This window comes from Sapajus apella, unplaced genomic scaffold (assembly GCF_009761245.1).
Source record: "Sapajus apella isolate SASKATOON/1434 unplaced genomic scaffold, GSC_monkey_1.0 scaffold69, whole genome shotgun sequence".
NCBI classification, from domain to species: domain Eukaryota; kingdom Metazoa; phylum Chordata; class Mammalia; order Primates; family Cebidae; genus Sapajus; species Sapajus apella.
The window spans coordinates 8,337,210-8,362,603 of record NW_022437009.1 but is presented as its reverse complement, the minus strand read 5'-3'; the positions used below and the strand labels follow the sequence as shown (position 1 = coordinate 8,362,603).

The 25,394-nt window shown below is 41.2% G+C and overlaps 1 protein-coding gene across 1 annotated transcript; it reads left to right on the top strand.

Moving 5' to 3' along the window:
- The first annotated feature begins 8,928 nt into the window (after positions 1–8,928).
- Positions 8,929–24,270, top strand: DDX20 (DEAD-box helicase 20). Its single transcript, XM_032249760.1, has 11 exons — positions 8,929–9,564; positions 9,953–10,047; positions 13,036–13,204; positions 13,788–13,902; positions 14,014–14,156; positions 14,294–14,432; positions 14,533–14,591; positions 15,737–15,819; positions 16,158–16,263; positions 16,375–16,476; positions 18,886–24,270. The coding sequence occupies exons 1-11, from the start codon at positions 9,264–9,266 to the stop codon at positions 20,046–20,048; spliced, it is 2,475 nt and encodes an 824-aa protein (XP_032105651.1). The 5' UTR covers positions 8,929–9,263; the 3' UTR covers positions 20,049–24,270.
- Positions 24,271–25,394: the final 1,124 nt, after the last annotated feature.

Here is a 25,394-nt window from a genome sequence, read left to right as displayed (position 1 = left end):
TGGAAGAAAAGATATGTGGATATGAACGTCTGGTTCAACACTAAAAATAGGCCTAGACTAACATATACTGAAGGCTTTCCTTGTGTCAGGCACTCATTTATTCTTCCCAAACCCCAGGAGGTAGGTGCTCCTATTCCTCCCTTTTGCAGAGGAGGAAGGGAGATGAGACAGTAGGGCACCGAGAGGGGTGTGCTGGAACCCTCCCGTGGGACTGGCCCTGCTGCAGATTCTACGTCCTCTCCCTCATTCCACTCCCTCATCAAGTTGCTTTGGACAAGTAATTTAACTTCTTTGGGTCTGTTTTCTCCTCTGTGATCTCTAAAGTTTAAAAATTGCTAACAGTCTGCATCTGCCACCCAAGCATGTGATTTAACAAGTCAGGAAAGTGTCGTGCAGAAATGTTAAGTGACTTGCCCTAGGTCACCCAGGTTGCTAAGGGCGGAATCAGCACAAAAACCCAGGCCCAGTGACCACTGCCCCCAGGCAAGGCCTCTCTCCCTTCCACTGCACTTTGGCAGGTGTTCTACGGGAATCCAATTCCTTGCCTTAGAGGAGACCTGTTCCATGATACCAGATAGACTGGAGATGTTAGGTTTTGATGTGGCCAATCATAACACCAGGATGAGCTTAGGAGGCTGGCGATACTTGTCTATCTAAGCACCTCCAACCTATTTGTCTGTCTGCTGTTTGTCTATCTTTCTCAGGTCATACATAGTGATCAAACCCCACCTGGTAACCGTAGGGAAAGAAAGAGCATGACCGATGCGTTACATCTATGCACGCCCCCTGGTGGTATTTCCAGTTGTTTGTCCTCTTCATGCAAATGTTGCCACCTTGTGCCAGCTCTGTCACCCAGCTTCCTTCATGACGACAGTGGTTGCAGTTCTGCTCCTCTCTCCTCCTTCCCCTGTCTTTGGCTCCCTCTGTCCAGAATCTGATCATTGACTGGTGTGCAGCCTAGGATGTGATATGTGCCTTGGGAGGAGACAGGGCCCAACAGGATCTCAGCTGTGCTCTGGTAATCAGCGTGCACCACTGTTACAAGCATCCCCATCCCAGTATCCTCTCTACTGAGAGATGGGAAAGGGGTGGATGTGCCAATAAATGTATCATTGGAGGCATCTGAAGTGAGAACAAGGACATCCTGGGTGAGGCATTATTCACAATGTGTATCCATATACGTGTGTGTGTGTGTGTGTGTGTGTGTGTGTGTGTGTGTGTGTGTTTCAGACAGCCTGAAATGAGCTCTCACCCACTGGTGAGTGGAAAATTAGCTTTGGCAGGTAAAGAACTGGGTGACAGGTGAGGAAGCCAGCAGGGTGTCAGTGTTATCCTTCTACTATTGCTGTCTTCTGGTGCTGCAAATAATATCTCTCCCACCTCTCCTGTTCCGTGAAATGTAATTAGGCAGAGGAGAAATGACTTGGATGGGCTTGGGCATGTGGGAGAGTGCTATGAAGATGTTACAGTGGCCTCGTGACCTTGTAAGCAAGCCATGTGCTTGCAGGTGGGCTGCACTAGGCCAGTTGGGAATTACTATTTTCCTGATGGCCCATGAAGCAAGCTGTGTGGTTTACATTTCTAGTGGGTGGAAGAAAAGATGGCACTCCAGGGACTAAGTCCTAGGAAATTCTGCCATCTGGCATAATGTTGGGGGCAGTGTGTGCCAGGACTGGGACACAGGAAATCTGGGTTCTTGGGCTGGCTCTAGATTGGCCCTGTAATTTCTAATGCCTCAGTTTCTCTAACTGTAAAGTGGAGCAGATAATCCTACTGCTACCTCCTTGTTGTGAAGGTAAAGTATGCAAAGGCCCTTTGAAATGTCAAGCGCACAGTTCTAAATGCGAGGTTTGTCTGCCAAGGGAATCTGCCAAGCCTACTGGGAGGCAGCAGTTTGCTTTTGTGTCAGTTTCCACAGTCTGCTCAGACAGGTAGTTAAGCATCTCACATCCATAAATCTCACCTCCTATCTATAGTCAGCAAATAAGAAAAAGGGCAGGATGATGCTCTGCTTCCGTCTGATCTTCTTACCAACCCTCACCTCCCCTCCCCCTGACCTGATGCGATGATCTTGCTGCTCTCCCTCATCTGCTCCGGGCCTGTCAGTTTAATTTAACAAGGTTGTGGGAGAGGTTTGATTTAATCAAACCAGTTGCCGTATCCATCCTGCTCAGAGGTCCCTCTGTGTCACCACCGAGGCTCAGATTAGACAGTGACAATTACTTCTTCTTTCCTGGCTATTGCCTCCCCCCTCCCTTTCACTCCCTGGAGGGAACAAGGAGGCAGACCAATCTCCTGGGACCTAAGAATAGATGCGGGAGGATCAAAGGAGGGAAACAGGCTCTGGCCTCAGAAAGCCCCTCTCCACGCCTTACATGGCCTTGTTTAAGGCTGAGTAACAGCCCGAAGGGTGGGGGAATAGAAAATGTGAGCAAAGCTGCCTTGCAAAGGCTCAAGGCTGCCTGAGGACAGAGCTGTGCCATCACTGATGGCCCCACGGAGATAAAACCCGTCTCCTTTATTGTCAGGAAACCGGGGTGGGGGGTGGGTAGAGAAGTATGATAGCTACATGCTGTATGTACTCCAGACTAAGAGCATTTATTTCCAGGTTCTTGGCCTGGATTCTGGGGTCTCCAGAGCTGGGAGACAACTATGACAACAGGAAGGTGAGGCCCCATCCATCTGAGCTTCTGGGGTTCTGTTCTTGGTGTGGACGCTTCAGTGACAGGAGGAGATGCCACCGGAGCCAGGGGTTCGAGGGACGCTGGCTGCGTGGGTGTGAGGTAACTATGCTGTGTGTGTTGGGGGGTGTCTTTGTCTCCTGGTACATGTGTGTATGTGTGTGTGTGTGTGTGTGTGTGTGTTAGGGAGCCAAGGGAGGGGAGTATCTGTGCAGAGTTCAGAAATCCAGAACAAATCTCTTTTCTTGTCATTTAACCCTTTCATTTCCCTCCCTTCCTTCCAGGAAGTAGGTGCTCAGCACCTCTTCTCCTAAGCAGCTCAGAGAACAGAGACAAAGGCCTCTTGAAGGGGAGGCCTTACTTGAGGTGATAGAAATTCTTTTTCTTTTTGCTCCTTTGTGTCATATCCTTCCATTGGTCGGCGGGCAACTGACAGGTGTAGCCCTCCCTGGGCCCCTTTCAGAGTCCCCCTCCCTGCCATTTGTCTCTCAGCCAGCTATCCAGCAGACACTGCCATCCACAGGAGCTGAATATGATTAGCAGAAACCCTTCCTGACAGCTCCAAAGAGAATCCCTCAAATGCATATTCCATTGAGTGCATCTCATTGCTGCTGACAGCCGCTTTATCAATTAAATTCCACATTCCCAGTCTTCAGAGACGCCATGAACCTCCCTACCTAATAAATCATAGGCCCCCAGTTATTGTTAAATATCCCATCAGTCTCTAATAAACTCCCTGCCAAAAGGGGCAGGTTATTTATTATGCTGCCTGGACAAGAATAAATTGGGCCCCTTTCTCACAAGGAGAAGAGCAAACATGCCACCTTTCTCCCTAAAGACTGAGGCAGTGGTGTTAAATGGGACAATTAATCAATGTGGGCCTTGGATAGAGAGGAATCTGGTCTGAAGCCTGAGGGAGGATCACCCGGGGTTCTCTTCCAGAAGCGTCAGGCCAATCCCCACGGTGGGGAGTGGCTGTGCAGTGGGCATGGGCTCTGGTTTTTCTACCTCGCCCTCTTTCCTAATTCCTAAGGCTAGTCACCCCATAAGCCATGGGACACATGTAAAAGCCAGTATTTTCCATTGGGAAGTAGCCAGCTAGGATTGAACAGGGTCATGAAACAATACATTCTATCCCGAAGGGCAGAAGTTGTTTATTGATAAACTTGATACAACTTAAGTTTATGGATGGTGCCAGTTCACTGAACAGATGGCTCAGGAATATAACAATGAAAGTACCCGTGGCTAGGCAAAGCAACTAGGTAGCATGAGCTCAGTCATGCTTTGCTGGATAAGCAGCATGTACCCGGGGCGGCACTGGTACTTGGACAGCAGTGTACCAACACCTGAAGTCCTAGGAGCTGCTAGGTCTAACAAACTGTGTGTTGTGAGCCTTGCCATTACTTGCCTCATATTAGATCCAAAACCTAGGTGATACTCCAGGGTCTGCAAGTTAAGATCCAAACTGCTCAGCTTTGCCATTAACCAAGCCCCAAGTTACATTTCCTACTGTATTTCTCTTAACTGCTAAATAACACTACTCTCCCATGGAAAAGCATAACACACTCATTTTATATTCCGATGGTGGCAGATGAGGTGCTCCATAACATAGGGCCAGTATGTTTCTGCATCCTCATGTCCAGGTCATTTCTGCCATACCTGCCTCCACTCACAGGAGAAGACTTAACTTTCCTGAACGACTGTGGCTTTCATGCTTCCACACCTCTACACAAACTATTGCCTGTGCCCAGAATATCTTTCTGAGACTTGACTGCCTGGTGAGCTCTCCTTCCACCCCCACTGCCTGATGAATGCCTTATTCATTCTTCAGGATAAGCTCAGGGTATCAGCCCCGACTGCTTCACTGCACTTGAGCTTTGTCTCCTGGTGCTGCTGTCTTGGCAGAAGTACCGGACTCCAGGAATTAGGTAAACAATCATCTTGTATGTGCAGTTGCTCTCATACTTCCACAGATACTTTAAGCCACTTTGATTTCGGGTGTGGAGAAGGACGTAGAGAAGAAAGCTATTGCCCTTTGAATACCAAAAGCTGTTTTCCTCAATTTCTCAGAAGTTCTCACTCTCTCCCACATGACAGCCACACTTTGAACAACTAAGGCCCTGAAAAATGTCAGTACTGCCTATGATTTTACACCAGCTTGTGTTACTTGCATATTTCATGCTTGATCATTTCCCTAGCCGGGCTGTTAACTCTTAGGACAGAGGGTAGAAAGAGCCTAGACTTTGCTGTCAAATAGATCTGAGTTCCAATCCCATTTATGAGCTCTGTGACTTTGAGCAGATTACTAATCTTCCTCTGAGGAGTTACTTGAGGGCAGCATCTCCTTCAGCATCTGACACAGAAGGCTTTGGGGATAAAGTCCAGACACAAGCCTGGCCTACAGCTCACTCTCCTGCCTCATCAAAGCTTACTCTCCCATTTGCATTCTAAGCCCTTTTAGAATGCTGTGGTGGGTCTCCCCTCCACATCTCCATTTTCCACTCCTCTGTCACAGGCCAACTTTGATTCATTTTTCACATCTTACCATAGCTCTAATGCAAGGAAGATGTGGCAGAGACTGTTAGTTGCCTCCAATATCCCTTCCCCCTTCCTCTATAGTAATGGACCTCCTCTTAAATCATTGCATAGCTGGGCATGTGATTGTCCAGAAAAATGACATTTCCCTGATTTTTTTTTTCAAGAAGGTATAACTTTATGTCTAAGTTCTTTCCAAGAAATGCCAGACAGTGTGACAGCTTTTGAGAACATTTCTTAAAAGGACTGCTGGTATGATGACCATGACCATCTCTACCTTCTGTTTTGAGTCTTCTTCTTTCCTGCTGGCTGCAATGCAGACATGAAGACTGGAACTAGAGCAACCACTTGGGGACCAAGGCAGAGCCTGGGTGCTTGCAGTCTCTGTGGACCAGGACTGTTTATCAGTCCTGCTTCCAGAATTCTCTACAAGGGCTAAATGAACTTCTATCTTGGGGAAGTAAGCTCCTATTTGGGGGTCTTTTAACCAAACCTAATCTTGACTTCTAAGTCTTTCTTGGCTCCCCACATCTGGTTACCTCCTTGACTTCAGTAGCACCCTGCACTTTATACAGGAAATGAGGCCACCTGTTTGTGTGCACCTGTCTCCCTGAGTGCAGAGGCTTTGTTTACTTTGCTCCATTTTTGTACCTCTAGCACATGGCTGATTAATACTAGATGGTCAGATTTCTGTTGAATGATTAGAGGATTAGAGATGTTTTGTGGACTGAATGCAAATAATAACATTGCCTACCTTGTGTTGCTTTGGGGGTCAAATGAGAAAAAAATTTTTACGTTTTCTTCCCATCTTTCCACATTCCCCCACCGATCCTCATACCCAGGGTGGGCCACCTTACGCTATGCCTTCCTTTATACTGTTTTCTTTTCCTCTGGGTTCAGAAGCCTCCAGTGCAAAATGATGGGACAGGATCATTTGAATCTTAACATTCATTCTGAGTCTAAGTGTCACTCTCACCTCTTCAGTTCATAGGAATCTCTCCCTCCTCTAGCTCCCTGGAAAGGTTCTCCAGGTAGATGGAACAGCAAACACAAAGGTACTGAGGTGTTACAAGCCATGGAGAACTAAGCATTTGGGCTAGTTTGGTCTGGCTGGAGGAGGTAGGTGGGCTGCTCTGCCAGAGAAGACACAGGGATCCCATTGTTATTTATCCTGGGGGAGCCTGGGAGACAGATACAATCTAGTCCATTTCTGTATGTGTTATGCTACACCTTACCTAGTTATTAAATGATCTCTTGTTCTTGTGCTTTATCTTTATAGCACCAAAAATTATGGTCAACAACACTGTCATAACTTTTGACTAGTAAGAAAAAAATTTATGTGTTATTCACCATGGTTCGCAATAACATTACTGCAATATTTGTGTCTGTAAAACATCACAAACAACAAAGGCAGTAACAGAATGCCTATAAAACTACAAGTTTTCTGGAAATGTAGTCTTTTTGTTTTTCTTGGGATAATCCTGTGGTTCTTCAGCAGTGATTGGTGTGAGTTCTATAGAACCACTGCTATGTGCATGGAGACCCAGCAGAGATTTTTGAGCAAGAAGGTGTCAGCCATACAATGTTTATTGGGTCCACAAAGTGCTTGGTACTGGGCTGGAGGGCCTAGGATGACAAAATTCCTGTCCTTGAGAAGCGCACAGTTTATTTAGTGTGAGGGACATACAAGTAGCTAAGCAAATAAAACACATGAGCCAGACTGGAATTACTTATAGTGTGATGTGGAACCCTGGGGTGGGGAATAAAAAAGAGTGTCAGAAGGAGCAGGATCTGGAGCTGGACCCAAACAGCCTAGAATACCCACTCAAGAAAGATCACTGCAGCACTTGTAGGGTACATGGCTGGGATAGAGAAGAAACTCTGGCCAGAGAGACCATTCAGGAGGTTTTTGCAATAGTTAGGATGATGAAGGGACCTAAAATAGAGCAGATGCTATGGTAAGTGAAGAAGAATGGATTAAATATTTGGGGGCAAAATTACTTGTGCTCAGTAAATTGTTAGAAAGTGGGGAAGGATAGAGGGTGGAGTCAAAAATTTCCCAGGTTTGTGGTCTGGGGATTAGGCAGATAAAAGAGCGGGGGGTACTAAAAGGAAGCCTGGGAACTTTAGTGCCATCTCTTCCATCAGTCTCCCTTCTTTCAAATGGATAGTTGGCATTTTCTTAATGTTTTGTAAATTTACAGGCAAAGTAAACCTTCAGGACCACCTTCCAATGGGATTACCATGTCAAAGCCCCACCTATATCATATGGAACTGGACCATCACTGTGTGTGTGTGTGTGTGTGAAGGGGGTAGGGCCAATGACCAGCACTATAATCTATGGATACAGTTGCAGAATATATTTAAGGTTGGTATTCTTTGTATTTTTAAAAATGTGTTTATATTTTAATAATTTGAGATAGGGTCTCTGTATGTTGCCCAGACTGGCAACTCCTGGACTCAAGCAATCCTCCCACCTCAGCCTTCCAAGAAGCTGGGATCACAGGTGTGAGCCACCCCACACAGCTAAGTTTGAAGTTATGAATACGATTGAGGTCCAGGAATATTTACATTTGGCATGATGACTAAGAATTTGTTCCAGGAGCTCATTCATTTGATAAATATTGAATATTTCCTATGTGTCAGACTCTGTTTTTCCCACTAGGGATACAGAGAAGAACAAGACAGAATAGGTCCCTGTCCTCATAGAGTGTGGGAGACAGGTAGCAGACATATAATTTCAGGTAGTTATAAGTATCATGAAGAAAAAATAAAGCAAAACAAAAGAAGAGTGCTGGGAAATGCCAGGGAGCCGAGAGGATAAAGGAGCTGTTTCAGGGTGTTCATCAAGACCTCTTTGAAAAGGAAGAGCTCTTTTAAAAGGTGATATTTGAGTAGAAGTCCACAGTAAGGAAAAGTGGCAGAGACTGTTAGTTGCTTGCCCATGAGATGGGGGAAGGAGCAACACAGAAGGTATGCAACATTTGAGAATCTATTAGGCATCCGACGGGAGGTGCTGCGGGGGCGGATGCATGGAGGCAGACGGATTTACATGTCTAGAGTTTAAAGGGAGATGAGGCGGAGATATGAACTTGGGAGCTGTCAGTCCAGTTCCAGGTTCCAATTCAACGTACTTTTTTTTTTTTTTTTGAGACGGAGTCTCGCTCTTGTTACCCAGGCTGGAGTGCGATGGCGCAATCTCGGCTCACCGCAACCTCCGTCTCCTGGGTTCAGGCAATTCTCCTGCCTCAGCCTCCTGAGTAGCTGGGATTACAGGCACGCGCCACCATGCCCAGCTAATTTTTTGTATTTTTAGTAGAGACGGGGTTTCACCATGTTGACCAGGATGGTCTCGATCTCTTGACCTCGTGATCCACCCGCCTCGGCCTCCCAAAGTGCTGGGACTACAGGCTTGAGCCACCGCGCCCGGCCTCAACGTACTTTTATCAGAGCTCACAGTCCGCCAGGGACTGGGGACTTGGAGATGAAGGACACACCAGCCAATGTGGTAAACTCTTTGGTCCAGATATGCTCTGGGAGCACTCTGCGAGCACAGAGAAGAAGCGAGTCAGATTACGGAGCCGGTAACGGTGGGGAAGAGGCGGCCGCTGAGCGAGATAGGCCGGAGGAACGGAAAACGGAAGCACGGGGCGTGGGGATGACGCACCCGGCGCATCACAAAGAGCGCCGAGAGGGCGGAGGCGCCTGGGCACAGCTTGGTGGCTTCGCCCAGGAGAGGGCGGGGAGGCGGGGCGGCGCCCCCACCGCGGGCCTGCGGCGCCCTCTGCAGGCCACAGGCAGCGACTCACCAGTAGCGTCATCTTTCCTCTTCTCTCTCTTGGTGCTTTCCTCAGGCCACATTTTTTCTGTGTGGGGTAGTGTTCCCTAGTCTCTCAGCCTCCGACTTCCGTCCCTTCCCTCCGTTTTCAGGCCAGGCGTGTTAGTGTCATCGCGGGAAAACTGCCAATAAAGTTTTAACTCCTTTCGCGTCCAGGATCCCCGCCTCCCTTCAAGTACCGCGAGATCTGATCTGACGGCGCGGCTACCATGGCGGCGGCGTTTGAAGGCCCGGCGGCCTTAGCGACAGTGGATACCACTATGCCGGCCGAACATGTGGCCTCGCAGGTCTCGGCACCGCAGCCAACACCCGAGCCTGTGAGGAGCCTGCGGACGGCTCAGGATATCCGCAGCCCACGGACCCGCACGGGGGACGTGCTGTTGGCGGAGCCGGCCGACTTCGAGTCACTGCTGCTTTCGCGGCCGGTGCTGGAGGGGCTGCGGGCGGCCGGCTTCGAGAGGCCCTCGCCCGTGCAGCTCAAGGCCATCCCGCTGGGGCGCTGCGGGCTCGGTGAGAGCGGGGGCCGGGGAGAAGTGTGGCCGAGGGGCGGCGGCGGCCAGGTCCGCGCCGCAGCTCGGGAAGAGCCCGCGGTCGGCCGCTGGGCCTGGGGCAAGGCGCTAAGCTCAGTTAACTTATTTGTAAAACTAAGGCACACTGTTGAATTTTAAGATGGTTAAGGGCTTTTCCAGCACTGACAAATGGTTCTAACTTTGAGAAGATGAAAGGTAAACGTTCAGGGACGAGGCATGTTCTCATACGTTTTTGAGATTCAACTAAAAATGAAGGTGCCAACTAGGGGAATCTCAGGAGACCCTTCTAGTTCTCTGATTCCATGTTAGTCCCTAAGCTGTTTCAGTGAGTACTGGCTAGTGATATGTATGTATTTTTTCCTTCGCAGATTTAATTGTTCAAGCTAAATCTGGCACTGGGAAAACCTGTGTGTTCTCCACCATTGCTTTGGATTCTCTTGTTCTTGAAAACTTAAGTACCCAGGTGAGTTAGCTCAGAGGACCAGAGGAGGATGTGTTGTGTGGACTTTTCCACAGGTCAGATGAAATACCAGTAGCTCTTCAGAGGTGGAAGTGAATTTGATTGAGTTTAAGGGTGGTGGTGGTGAAATTTGGAATTTTCTATGTGTACCTTATTTAAATAGAATAAAGCTAACGTGTCAATTTTGTCACTACTTGATAATACAGACAGGGATTCTTTACTGATTAGATGAATGTGAGACTTCACATTTGATTTGATTCATGGTATTGTAGTGCCCTGGCTATTGCTGGTAACTGCAGGGTTTGTTTTTGTTTTTTTGAGACTGTATGACTGTCACCTAGGCTGGAGTGCAGTGGCCAATCTTCGCTCACCGCAACCTCGAACTCCTGGGCTCCAGCGATCCTCCCACCTCATCTTCCTAAGTAGCTAGGACTACAGGTGTGTGCCACCACACCTGGCTACTTTTTGTGTTTTTTTGTAGAGATGGCGTCTCTTCAGTGTTGTATAGGCCGGCCTTGAACTCCTGGGTTCAAGCAATCCTCCCACCTTTGCTTCCCAAAGTACTGGGATTACAGGCATGAGCCACCACACCCGGTGTGCAGGTGGTTCTTAAAGCTCTGTAAATGTATCATATTGATCTCTTGTCTTCTGGGTTGTCTCAGAGGGTTTCTAAGACTGCCTTACCCAAATTAGCAAGAAATTTGGGTTTGGGGATCATTTCTTCAACAAAGATTAGTTGAGCCCATATTATGTATAAACGGTATGCCAGGTATTGGGGATTCAAAGATGAATTAGATGTGATTCTCATAACCTTACTTTGTAGTTTAGTTTTTTTTTTTTTTTTTTGTTTTTTTTTTTTTGAGATGGAGTTTCGCTCTTGTTACCCAGGCTGGAGTGCAATGGCGTGATCTCATCTCACCGCAACCTCCGCCTCCTGGGTTCAGGCAATTCTCCTGCCTCAGCCTCCTGAGTAGCTGGGATTACAGGCACGCGCCACCATGCCCAGCTAATTTTTTGTATTTTTAGTAGAGACGGAGTTTCACCATGTTGACCAGGATGGTCTATATCTCTTGACGTCGTGATCCACCCGCCTCGACCTCCCAAAGTGCAGGGATTACAGGCGTGAGCCATGTAGTTTAGTTTTTATGGCAGACTGTATTTCAAGTTCTCAGGCATTGGTATATCTAATGATGAATCTTCAACAATGGTTTTTAACCCAGATACTCATGTTAATTCCCTGAGAAGCTCGTTGAGTCCATCTTATATCTGCCAAATCCTAGGTGATGTTGCACATTGGAAATCTTCCTACTTTGCAAGAACCTGAGCTAGTCTAATTGTAGACCAGGATGTATTTGAGATTTGGGCTTCTGACAATTTGGCAGCAGATAAAATGCTAAAATCCTGGAAAAGTTTCATAAATTCATTTATATATATATTTTTTGAGATGGAGTCTCACTCTGTTGCTTAGGCTGGAGTGCAATGGCACAGTCTTGGCTTACTGCAATCTCCGCTTCCCAGGTTCAAGTGATTTTCCTGCCTCAGCCTTCTGAGTAGCCGGGATTACAGGTGTGCACACCACACACCCAGCTAATTTTTTTGTATTTTTAGTAGAGATGGAGTTTTGCCATGTTGGCCAGGCTGGTCTCAAACTCCTGACCTCAGGATATCCACCCGCCTCAGCCTCCCAAAGTGCTGGAATCACAGATGTGAGCCACTGTGCCCGGCAAATTCATATTTTAATATTTTGTGTGTATCAAAGTAATACATATTCATTTTTGAAAATCGGGAAAATTCAGAAAAACTAGTAAGTACCAGAAAACAAAATCTATAATCTCACTACCTAGAGAGAAACTTCTATTAACAGTTTGGCATGTTTTCTCCCAGTCTTTTATTTTATTTTAATAAAGCTTTTATTCCTGTAGTTAAGAGCACAAAGTATTGCTTTTGCCTCCTCCAGTAGTTACATTGCAAAGTTTTTACCATGGCTTTCAAGGCTTTTGTGATGTGGCTCCTAGAGCTAGATCTTTACTTTCCCACTAATTCTGTATAGCCATGTGGGCCTTCTTTTTCTTCCTCAAATACACCAAGAACACTGCCATCTTATGGCCTTTGCATTTGCTGTTTTCTCTTTGTGAAAACACTTCCCCAGGTGTCGTATAGCCAGCTCTACTGTATGCCATACTTGTAGGTCTCTGCCATACTTGTAGGTCTCTGCTCAAGTGTTACCTCCTTAGAGGAGGGCTCATGATTACCTCATTTAAAATGACTCCTTCCTTCTTTCCCTCTTTGATTTTTTTATGATACTTTTCATTACCTGTCATTACTTATTTTTGTTTATTGTATTCTTATTATTTAAGAATGAAAGTACCATGAAGACAAAGACTGTACTGTTAATTGTTGATTCCCCAGCGACTAGTATGTTGCCTAACACACAGTAGGTTATAACTTAATATTTGTTGAATAAATGAATGAATGAATGGAATACAGTCAGCCCTCCCTATGTTGCCTAGCACATAGTAGGTTCTTACTTAGTATTTGTTGAATGAATGAATGAATGGAATACAGTCAGCCCTCCCTATCTTCAGGTTCTGTATTAGCTGATTCAGCCAACTGTGGATCAAAAATATTCAGGGGAGGGGTGGGGGAACAATAAAAAATAATAAAGAATAAAAAGATACAAACAAAAATACAGTATAACAATTTACATAGGATTTAAATTGTATTAGGTATTATAAGTAATCTAGAGATGGTTTCAAATATGTGGGAGGATATACCTGGGTAATATACAGGTATATGCAGTCCTATACAGACGAGCACCTGTCAGTTTTGGTACCTGTGGGCTTCCTGGGACCAATCCCTTGTGGATACCAAGGGCTGACTATATTTTACCCTATCAATAAAAACTCATTTGAAATGATCATTTAAATGAAATATAGTGTGTCATGTATTTCTCTGACTCAAAGGTATAATTTATGTTTTTTTTTTTTTTAGATTTTGATCTTGGCCCCTACAAGAGAAATTGCTGTACAGATACATTCTGTTATTACAGCCATTGGAATAAAAATGGAAGGCTTGGAGTGTCATGTCTTTATTGGAGGGACCCCATTATCACAAGACAAAACCAGACTTAAAAAGTGTCATATTGCTGTTGGATCTCCTGGTAAGATAACAATGCCTGTTGGTAACCAGGGCTTTTAAGGAACTAAACACTTTTATTATAAAAATAAAGATATATGGGAATCTTTGATAACTGTGATAATTATTTTGGTTAGAAATGAAGAGCATTAGACTGGTGAGATATAGGCACATGACTGGTTTATCAGTGGAATTTATGAAATTTCCATTCCTATGGATGTTTCAGAACATGTGAGATAGTCCTCTGAGAAGAAACGTGATGACTTTCAGGAGGCCCTTCTAAGCAATGGACTGGGATTATTCTTTGGCTTCTCTATTGTATTTGGTTGTGAATCACTCAGAATTACAGTCTTGCATTCAGTGCTTTAGGTTTTTTGTTAGGATTGGTGTTTATTTACAGGTGATGAAATGTGAGGGGAAAACAGTGAGTTTAGGCAAGATCAGAGTTCAAGATTTCTAATTTGTGGTTTAGTGTGAACATGTATAATGAGAGTTGAATCAGGAAATTCAGCAGAACAGCTTGTGAATAAGTAGAGTAACAACATTGGCTGAGATTTACACAAATTTGGTACATCATAAATATTTCAATTTTTTTTTTTTTAAATTAGGCAGAATTAAGCAACTCATAGAACTTGACTACTTGAACCCAGGCAGTATACGCCTCTTTATTCTTGATGAAGCAGATAAGCTTTTAGAAGAAGGAAGCTTCCAGGAGCAAATAAAGTAAGAAAAATAACTAACTTGACTATTAAAACAGTGTCCCAAAGTATCTAGCTTTTCCGAGTGGTGATTATTGTCTGAATAATTTACATGATATATGTTTTTATTTTGCAGTTGGATTTATTCTTCCTTGCCTGCCAGTAAACAGATGCTGGCAGTATCAGCTACTTACCCTGAATTTTTAGCTAATGCTTTGACAAAGTACATGAGAGATCCCACTTTTGTAAGACTGAATGCCAGTGATCCAAGTCTCATAGGTATGTGCAGCTTTTAGCTACTTTATTAGTTTGTGATATTCTGGAGCTTTTCCTTGCTTAGTTGTCTGTTGCTGTTTTGTGATATCCATTAGGTTATAGCATATATGTTTGTTTTAACTGACAACTCTTTTTTGTAGGTTTGAAGCAGTATTACAAAGTTGTCAATTCTTACCCTTTGGCACATAAGGTTTTTGAGGAAAAGACTCAGCATTTACAGGAACTATTCAGCAGAATTCCATTTAATCAAGCTTTAGTCTTCTCTAATTTGCACAGCAGGTAATGTAATTTAAAAGACCATCTGGGGAACTTGTGAAATAAAAGGATAGGCATGGGGCAATATTTGTAAATTTGTAACCATTTATGTTCTGTTTCATAGAGCACAACATTTGGCTGATATCCTTTGTTCTAAAGGCTTTCCTGCTGAGTGCATTTCAGGTAAGTTAATCTCTTACTTTAATCTTTATTTAGTATACTGACTTGAAGCCTCCAAAGTCAGGAAGAAGAAATGCCACTTTATGAGTTGTCTTCTGAGTGTAAAATTATCATGTATTTTTTAGAGTAAAGGAATTTTCAGGCTTATTTTTCTTTGGAATTTGATACATCAATATCCTTCTATTTTTAAGGAGTAACTTGGTGTATGGTAAAAAGTTTGAAAACTAGTGTTCAGAGAGTTGTAATTTTATATCTCTGAGTATAACCACAAAGAACTTAGTTCTATAAAACCAAGTATGTCTGTGTTGTGTTAAGATAAAAATGTTTTTCTTTAGAAAAAAATTTTTTTTTTTTTTTAATAATCACTGTTGAGATGCTGGAGATTGCAAACTGAATTGACTGTTTATGGTTTTGTGGAAGGCAGAGTGATTGACTTCTTGCCACAAAGTTAAATGTTTACTGCTGGCATAATGAAAGAGTCAAAGGATTTTTTTGATCAGTGAGATCCTTTTTAGAGTTTTGTTTGGTGTTAGCTTAGTTTTTGACTTTTTTAAAAATTTTTAAATTTTTTTTTTTTTTTTTGGTAAAGATGGGGTTTCATCATATTGGCCAGGCTGGTCTTGAACTCCTGACCTTGTGATCTACCCTCCTCATCCTCCCAAAGTACTGGCATTATAGGCGTGAGCCACTGTGCCCCGCCTGTGTTAGTTTAGTTTTTAACCTGTTGGCTTGAGCTTGTTTAGTTATGGTATATCATGAGATAACTGGGGAGACTATTTTCTAATGAACCAATATTTTAACTATAGATCACACTTTAACACCAAATTATAAACAGCTGATTTAAAAGCATTTTTATTTTCCTAAGAATTGCTAGTTATACTTCATATGTAACTGCAAATAGAATTTATATGCATGGCCTGATTACTATTTAAAATTGATTTTGAATTTCAAGTTGATTGCCTAAACCATATTTTAAAAGATTCTGACTTTGGATCGTAACCTAGATTTGCAACAGAAGGACAGAATTAACTGTGGTTGGTGTGTTAAAAGTGTTAAGACTGGGCGTTATGATTTTTACTTTTTGTGGATATGATAAATATGTATTAGCTTAGTTGTTTTTATATGACTTTCTTTTGGGGTCCTTTTAGGCAATATGAATCAGAATCAGCGTCTTGATGCTATGGCTAAACTGAAGCAGTTTCATTGCAGAGTCCTCATTTCCACAGATTTGGTAAATTTCCTGTTTAGTTTGTGTGACTAATCCATCTTGACATATGTTCTTTTATCAGATGTACAGCTTTCATCTATTATTTTATGTAGGTGTATCTACAAGAATACCAGAAGATAATTATCTTTCTAGTGCTGAGGGAAATGCTTTCTTAAAAATGTCTTTAATATGTTGATCTTTGTCCTTGAAATTATTCATTCGGAATGAATTTCCTTTTCCTCTGCTCCTCAATATTCTGTGCTTAATTTGGCACTTGGCTATACTGGAAGAATATAATATGCATTGGTAGCCATGCTGTACAGTCAGTGCAAACAGATAATTACTATCTTCTTCAATTCAAGACTTCCCGTGGGATTGATGCTGAGAAGGTGAATCTGGTTGTAAATCTGGACGTACCATTGGATTGGGAGACATATATGCATCGGATTGGCAGAGCTGGCCGTTTTGGTAAATAAAGTTTCAGTTCTTTCTTTAAGGAGAGGAATCTATAATGACAGGTGGGCTTTGAATGTTATTTTTGTGAAAATGATTTACTACCTAACATTCTCTCTGCTTTAGGTACCTTGGGACTGACAGTGACCTATTGTTGCCGGGGAGAGGAAGAAAATATGATGATGAGAATTGCCCAGAAATGTAATATCAACCTTCTCTCTTTACCAGGTACATTTAATCTGTTTCATTTTGCTGTCAAAATAATTATAGTGGTGATAAGCATAATAAAAATATTAATAGCAAACACAGAGTGCTTATGATGTGCTGGATACTGTTCCCAGTCCTGTATGTACATTAACTCATTTCTCACCACACTCCTATGAAGTGTGTGTGATTCTTTTGTAGATGAGGATATTTAGGCATAGAGAGGGTAAGTAAAGGTGTTAAAGCTAGCAAGTAGCAGGGAGAGGAGTGCAAGCTAACCACTGGCACATGAAAAAAGAGCTGGCTGGGCACAGTGGCTCACGCTTGTAATCCCTGTACTTTGGGAGGCCGAGACGGGTGGATCACCTGAGTTCAAGACCAGCCTGGTCAACATGGTGAAACCCCGTCTCTACTAAAAAATACAAAAAATTAGCTGGGTGTGGTGGCAGGTGCCTATAATCCCAGCTGCTCGGTAGGCTTAGGCAGGAGAATTGCTTGAACCCAGGAGGTGGAGGTTGCAGTGAGCCGAGATTGCACTATTGCACTCCAGCCTGGGCAACAAGAGTGCAACTCTGTCTAAAAAAAAAGGGGGGTGGGGGGGAAGAAAAATGAGAGCTGTATTAGCTCTATTTTATTTGTTAGTGGCTTTGCAATTTGATTTTATTCTTTGATATGAGGAGGGATATTTTACCTCTTTTAGGTTGCTGTGAGGTTAATTCTTGCCATATTCTCCTTTGTTGCCATGCGGAAGGAACAGCATCTTTAATTTGAATACTATTTTGAAAACTTTGAGTGAAAATTTTTTTTTTTTTTTAAATTTCAGTTCAGTCATTTGTCCCGCTTCTTAAGTGCCATCTTGGAAACAGTGCATGTTTAAAACTATTAATGATCTCTTAAAAACAAAAAATTCTAAAAAACTCTTTGAGTGGAAATATGGCATGTTTGATGTGCATGTTATACAGAAAATGTGCACTATAAATAGTGTATATTTATATATAGATGTATGTATATATAGATATATACACATACAGCATATACATGACCTTGTAGAATATGGGATATATAGTTATTGAATAAATTGAGTATTTTACTGATTTTATATTTAATTTATGAAGCTAGATTAAGTATAGAACTGAAAGTCCTGTGTATTCTAGTAGATCTGGGTTAGTAATAACTTTTTTCCTCTTTTACAAATCTCTGTAATTGCTCTAAGCTTAGAGTCCTGATTTGCAAAGTATCATAGAGTAGATGGTCTTTAGGCTCTATATCAGTTCTAAAACTGTCAGTTCTTTCTGTGAAGTTTATTGGTAGTCTGATGTGAGAAAAAAATAGAAAATTGGTAGAAGGGGGTTAAGGCTTTTTGTAGGATTCAGTATCATAGCATCTAGTGATAAAAATAAAAATTACCTTTGGATACTGGAAAATGATATATTTGGATCTTTATGTAATGTTAACAGAGGCCTGAAATCATAAGAAAATAATACTTATGCTGTTAGGTCTATATTGGACTGGGAACTTGTGTAACAATAGATGTTCAGATGAGTTTCCTGGGGCAGAACTAGGAGGGAAATTGACCTGTATTATAGGAGTAGGTGAGCAAGGGATATTACCTGAGTAGGAATGAGAGTTTTAATCATAGAACCTCTTCAGCAAAGGATCAAGAGACTTCACTGTAGTATCTAGACCCATGGGATTTATAGGTAACATGGAGCATAAATAGCAACAAGCAAGATCTTCGTAAAGCAGGGGCTTGATATATCTTGTCTGTGTAAGATAAAAATTGATCACACTTTGAAAGGTCTGATTGCTGGAAGCAAACTGTCACACCTGGATGGAACAGGAAATTTAGAGGATTGAAGCCAGCAAATTTTTTAAAAATTAGAAATGTCATTGGTGCCACAGATCTTTTTAAAGTAAGCTACTTTTTTTCCCCTATAGAGGTTTTCTCTCTACTGTTAAGGGCAGTGATTTTTCTCTGTTGGAGTATTGGGTGAAAGATATAGTTGGGTGTAAAGAGTTGCAGTTGTAATATTTCGTAGATAAGCTTTGGGGAGCACAATCCATTTTTTAGTATCTTGTTTTGTTGTCAGAGTATTGAGATAAGGGGAGGGGCTGTGGAGAGGGAGGAGAGAAAAGATGGGAGAGTTGCTGCAGACTCTTGTACATTACTCCTAGAGCAAGCTCTTTTTCTAGTGGGGGTGAGGGGAGACAGTGCTTGTGAGTATGGGATGGGTCTTATGTATTTCTTAGGCAGATTTCTCTATTACAAGATTGCTTCAGTCTTTAAAAATATTAATATATTTATTAAACATCTTAGTATATTTGCATATTTTGTTAAATATATTTGATCATAGAAAACTTTATGAAATCGTGAAAAACAATGGTCAATGGTAGCTTGAGAATTTTAATACACTTTTCTTCCTTTTTGTGTAGATCCCATTCCTTCTGGTCTGATGGAAGAATGTTTGGATTGGGATGTGGAGGTTAAAGCTGCTGTGCATACATATGGCATAGCAAGTGTACCTAACCAACCCCTAAAAAAGCAAATTCAAAAAATAGAGAGACCCCTTCAAACTCAGAAATCTCATGGTAACCACATGGCTTCCTCTAGAAATACTTCTGTGTCTGCACTATCAGTCAAATCAAAAAATAATACCAAACAAAAGCTTCCTGTGAAAAGCCACTCAGAGTGTGGAATCATAGAAAAAGCAATGTTACCAAAAGAACTGGGCTGTGCCATACAATCTGAAGAGCAAATGAAGAATTCGGTTCAGACCCCCATTGAAAGCTCCACCAACAGTCAGCACCAGGTCAAAGAAGCTTTACCTGTGTCACTCCCCCAAATTCCTTGTCTGTCTTCCTTTAAAATCCATCAGCCATACACTTTGACTTTTGGTGAATTGGTAGAGGATTATGAACACTACATTAAAGAGGGATTAGAGAAACCTGTGGAAATCATCAGGCACTACACAGGTCCTGGGGATCAGACTGTGAATCCTCAAAATGGTTTTGTCAGAAATAAAGTTACTCAACAGAGAGTCCCCGTATTGGCAAGTAGTAGCCAATCTGGAGACTCTGAGAGTGACAGTGATTCTTACAGTTCAAGAACTTCTTCTCAGAGCAAAGGAAATAAGTCATACTTGGAGGGCTCTTCTGATAATCAGCTGAAAGACTCTGAATCTACTCCTGTGGATGATCATATTTCTTTGGACCAACCTTCAAATGGAAGTGACACCCCCAATCCAGAGGAATATCAAGAATCACCTGAAATCCAGATCAAATCAAGACAGAAAGAGGGGGCTAGCCAGAGAGCTAAGCAGAGCCGGAGAAACCTACCCAGGCGGGCTTCTTATAGATTGCAGACTGAAGCCCAGGAAGATGGTTGGTATGACTGTCATAGGGAAACACATCCGAGTTTTTCTGATAGCTATCAGGATTATGAGGATTACTGGAAAGCTTACTATAGGGCATGGCAAGAATATTATGCTGCCGCTTCTCAGTCATATTACTGGAATGCTCAGAGACATCCAAGTTGGATAGCAGCCTATCATATGAATACCATTTATCTACAAGAAATGATGCATAGTAACCAGTGATTATAGGATATACCTGAGACCATCAGGAACTGTCAACAAGTGATACCTTTGGATATCCATCCTCCTCGATCTCTAGTACAGTGGTATATAGTGGCATTTCTGATAAACTTGAAGAGATGTGAGGCTTTCTACTGGGACACATCTATTTTTCAAATTGTTTTGATTTAGGACAGGTATATTAATTTTAATTTAAGAGTTTTTTTTTTTTTTTAAACTTCATCAGATTCTTGAAAGTTAAATTTTGGGACATAGAGCTGAACGTTTCAGGGTGCCATTTTCTATAAGATCTTCCCAAAAGAAACATTTAAAAACATGACATATATACCACTGGTTACTTAAAAACAATAAAAACAATAGATTTGAGAAGTAATGGTAGTTCGCTGTGGAGTTCTTTACAAAGGGCTTGGGCTGCATTTCCTTCTATAGAGGTGCCTTGTAGAAATTTGTAGCATGGTAGATCAGAAAATCCTCTTGTTTTAGGTTTAGGCAGGAGGGAATAAACATTGCTTTACATTTTCCTAAAGGTATTTGATTTGATCTGTTTGCTTCCAGTAAAAATAATTGTTTTTAGTAAAAACAAATTCAGTTAAACATGTTTACATGTTTATTGTTTATCTTTTGAATGTCTTTTCTTGTGAAAGCTGTCCACATTTTTACTGTGAATGTAAATAGCTGAGGGTCATCAGTGGCTGTCTTATTTATGTTGCTCAGATAGAGGGGCAGCTCTTAATCTTTTGGTTCTTAGATCCTTTTATCAATTAGCTGAAAGCAATAGATTGACCCCAGGTTATTTCTCATTCCATAAATACAGAATTGTGAATGTAATTTCAAGGGGTTCCTAGACCCTCTGAAGTTCATCTGTACAGTCCAGGTTAACAAGTGACCTGCTCTGCTGGTAGGCTCTGAGTTTTAAGTATTTATTGGAAGCTGGAATTGATTGTCTTCAGATAGTTCTCAGTGCATCCTAATCTTGTGTCTTCTAGAAAATTCTCCCCAGTTTTTACTGCTAGAATCCAAGAGGAGCTATTGTTTTTCTCAGCTGATGTGTCTGTAAATTATGATTTAGAAAAATATAATTGGAAATTACATATTCTTTCCTTTTTTTCCTTTGGAAGTCCTTTCATGATTAAGCTTTTGGTTCCCAAACCTTTTTGTGAACTGGATTTTTGGTGAGAGAACTGCTTATGTATAGAGATGTGTATTCACTTTTTAAAAGGAAAGCTCTTCTTTCTTGTGTACGTACTTGTCTAAGTAGTATAAAACACTTTCCCCAGGGCTGTTGGCAAACACCCACAGCAATTGTCATTTATTGTCCAGCACTTAGATAACACAATTCTAAATTCCTATTTAACTTGGATTCCTGTCATTTGGATTGGGCAGTGTTAGGCTTTTCTTACATCTGTCAGTATTTTACATTAATTAATAATGTAGATAGCAAATCCATAATTAGGTCCAGTATGTCATTAAGTAGAGATTTTAATTACACATTTAAATAAGACCCTGTCATTGATACATAATTGAATTTACTTTTTCTATCCTTTCCCCTACAATATAGCCAATTTCAGTTTGTCATTGCTAGGGGATTTTAATTAGGGTACTACTGCATCTTAATTAGAGATGAGGTTACCTACCCATTAGTCTTCAAATTAATTGGATTCTCTCTTTTGTGTTTGCGTTTTTTTTTCCCCCACTGAAAAATAAGCTGGAGGTGAGCATATGTATAACATACAAAAATACTAATTGTTTCAATTTCCACAAGCATTTACCAGGAATATGGCAGCTGCCAAATTCTTAAATAACAGAGGTAGCTATAGTGGTGGATGTGAAAGAATCTTCCCCAGGCTACTATTTGTTTGTGACTTATCTTAGTGTGGGAAAGATTATTTTTTTTTAATTGTCAATCTAGGTGCACCTTTCCATAATCTGTCAGGAACCATTGAAAAGGGTACTTGTCCTGGTTGAGACTGCTACTACCTACTTTTTAACCTTGTACCAGTCACTTAACCTCTCATGGTCCAGTTTTCTCATCAATAAAATGAAAGTTGGACTAGGAGATTTTTAGGATCCCTTCTAGTTCTAAGATTTAATCATTTTATGACTTATGCCGAAGAAAAGATAGTTTCTAGTTAAGGAAAAGGATAATCAAATTTATAAATACAGAAAGCCTTTATAAATTCAAGTAATGTGGATGAAGGCTACTGTGAATTGGTTAAATGTCTGAATTTGTGAATACTTTTAAATCAATACACTTACTGCAACTATTCATGTTAAGTTGTAACTTGAATTAGGCTGGTAATATTAACATGTAGAGAGATCTTAGAAACCTGCTACTTTGAATAATTCTGACTTAGAATATCAATTATTTTGGGTGATTAAAAGTAATATTTTCTCAAGTAGCTTAGGTATTACAGTAATATTTGTTAACCTTTTTAAAATGTGGTTTAAAGGCAAACTTCGGCCCCAGAATACTAAAAATAATTGAACATAAATTATAGTACTTGTGGATCACTCTGAGACAAGGGAGTACTTTGAAGTTTTAGGTTCTCTTTTCCCTATTCCCTTAAAATCTATGTTAGACTTTTAAAAGTATGTATTTTTGATAACCATTGCTGACAGTAGAACTCCATCACAAGGTTATTCACTTGTTTTGGCAGAATATGTTTATTTTTTTGTACCCCTGTGCACAAGCACATTCACTTGACATTTAGTGTGTGTTAATGAAAAAGAACTCGAACTGCTCAATGCCCATCTGGTTTCCAGTTACAGCATTTTCTACCCAACAATTATTTGGGCTGTGGGTCTGCAGTGACACCTAGTGGGGGATAAGGATGTGAGCATCAATAATTAAAATGAATTTCACAGCTAACTCCTGGGGCCTTTGGGCATCATGTATTTGTTTTAATGCTCTATTTCTATTACTGTTTTCATCAGGATCTGGTTGTTGTGGGGAAATTAAAAGGATTCTCCTCATTGCCACATGGTGGAACAGACTACCGGTTGGTCTCATCACCTAAGTCAGAATTGTCAAGGTTGGAACAGATTTTCAAGATAACTAATCCAATCCCCATTTTTTATTTTTTGGTTTTTTGGAGATGAGAGTCTTACTGTGTTCTTCAGGCTGGACTAGAACTCTTGGGCTCAAGGGATCCTCCTGCGTTAGCCTGCCAAGTAACTGGAACCACAATTACATGCCATTACAATTCTCCATTTTTAAAAAGAGGAAACTAATGAAGCCAGGAGGGAGTTACTGATGTGAAGTCACAATTAAGTGCTAAAACCTAAACTTGAATTCTGCCATCTCATTGCCAAGCTTTCTATAATATCCCATACAGCATTTAATTTTGAGTTTTCTTTTTAGTTTGAGAACTTGGTACTCAGTAGAACCAGTATTGATACAGAGTCAGATTTTCTTTCAGTAATATGGGATCAGTCTTCAAAATAGAGCAGTTGATAAATAAAACCAAATGCTTTACCTGTTAGACAGTGAACATCCATAAACAGCATACAAGCAGGCAGGAACCATCAGGGATATCATAGAGGAATTGTTTACGTTTACATTGAGGGATGGGATGGGAAGATTACAATAGGCCTTTAATAACCCTTCTAAGAGTCTAAATTTTCTTTAGCAAGGTAGAAAGCCAATCTTTGTTCAAATTATTTTCTAGTATATACCAGCACCTTTGGGAGGAAAGGAGATTCAGTATTCAAAGAAACAGTCATTTTAGGGTTTGTGGCACATAGTTTGTTTAATCCATATTGGATACATCAGGTACAGCAGTACTGACTCAATACTGTAAATGATATACATGTTTTAACATATGCACTACAGTTTCAAAAGAAGACAACAGGAAACTCAAGAGTTTTTTTTTTTTTTCATAGAAAGTTTTCATGTTTTATCTTCCTGCAGTTTTGTACAGTATATTTCTTCTTTGCCATTGTGATGTTGATAAGCAAAGCCCATTTATTATATGAAAATAGAAAAGAACACACTTGATGTGTCTCACGATGACATTAATGGGGGGAGGGTGTGACCTCTAAGGAAAACATTACACTGGAATGTCTGATTATCAAAAATATACCATCCCTCCCACCTCCCAGGTTTGTAAAATAGTCCATTGGTCCAAGGAGCCCCCCAGGACTTGGGTCAGTGCCCTACACTGGTTAGAGTGACATCATCCAGTGTAGTTGTGTAACCTGCTAAGATAAATGTCATTCCCACACTTGAGAAAAAACATAGGACATTCTGAATAGAAAACAAGACTTAAAAGGAACCCCTTTAAAGCTGTTTCATTTTCTGATAGCCACTTTCTCTTAGTTTTAATGATGCTCTTTATGATGCTATTTGGGCTCCATCCAAGGGTTATGGGTCATAATAATGTTTTTCCTTCATTTAGTCATTTTAAAGCTTTGCAAATAATGAGATTTCATTAGGAAATCAGAAAGGGAAAATAAACGTTTGTCATGGTTACCATACCAAGTAGTAGTGTAGAAAGGAAATGAATATTGCCTTAAGTTCGCAGCATTGGGATATTTTTGCCTTATAGTTACCTGGTAATTGAAGTGGGGGAGACTTGACAACTGGAATTCATTAATAACCTCAAAATCTAGTGTTAGCTCAACTTTCAACCACTACCTCTGCAAAACTTAAACAAGGAAAAACTCTTAAGTACATAATGTCTCAGTGGCCACTTTCCTTGTCTACAATCTAACAAGTAAGTGATATTCTGAACTGTAGGAATCATATTTTGAAAACTGGATAAAATCATCAGCATATCCACAAGTTGATGTTTTTGTTAATCATTGATGGGAATTAACTGTCCACTTTAAGTTCTGTTCAAATTCTGTGTGACTGTAAACTAATGTGTTCAACTGTCACTGAGAGTATCTATTGGTCTTTTGAAAGGGAGTCTATGCAATTAGTCCTGAGCTTGGCACTAGTTATGGAAACAGGACGAAGGACAAATAGTACAGAATTTGTTTCTAGAGATCTGGTTCAAGGTGGTTCTCAATTGAATGCTTCCCTCCCCCAAGTCACCACCCTGGAAATCCAGGTATTAAAAATATAAGCAAGCTTCAGAGCAGTGCAACATAATGTGGAGGAAAAATACTAGGACAAGATGTCTTCAGTCCTGGATTGCAATAATGGTTCTGCCACTAACTTGCCATGTGAACTTGTATAAATCATTCAGTTTCTTTCCACATGTTTTCCCCTCTTTGAATCAAGGATTTAGCTACTTTACCTACTACCATCACAGACTGTAGTAAGGACCACAAGGAGTATAAAAGGTATGTTTCAAAATGTCATTGTCCTAGCCTTCTATTCATTGAGAAGAGAAAATATTTGAC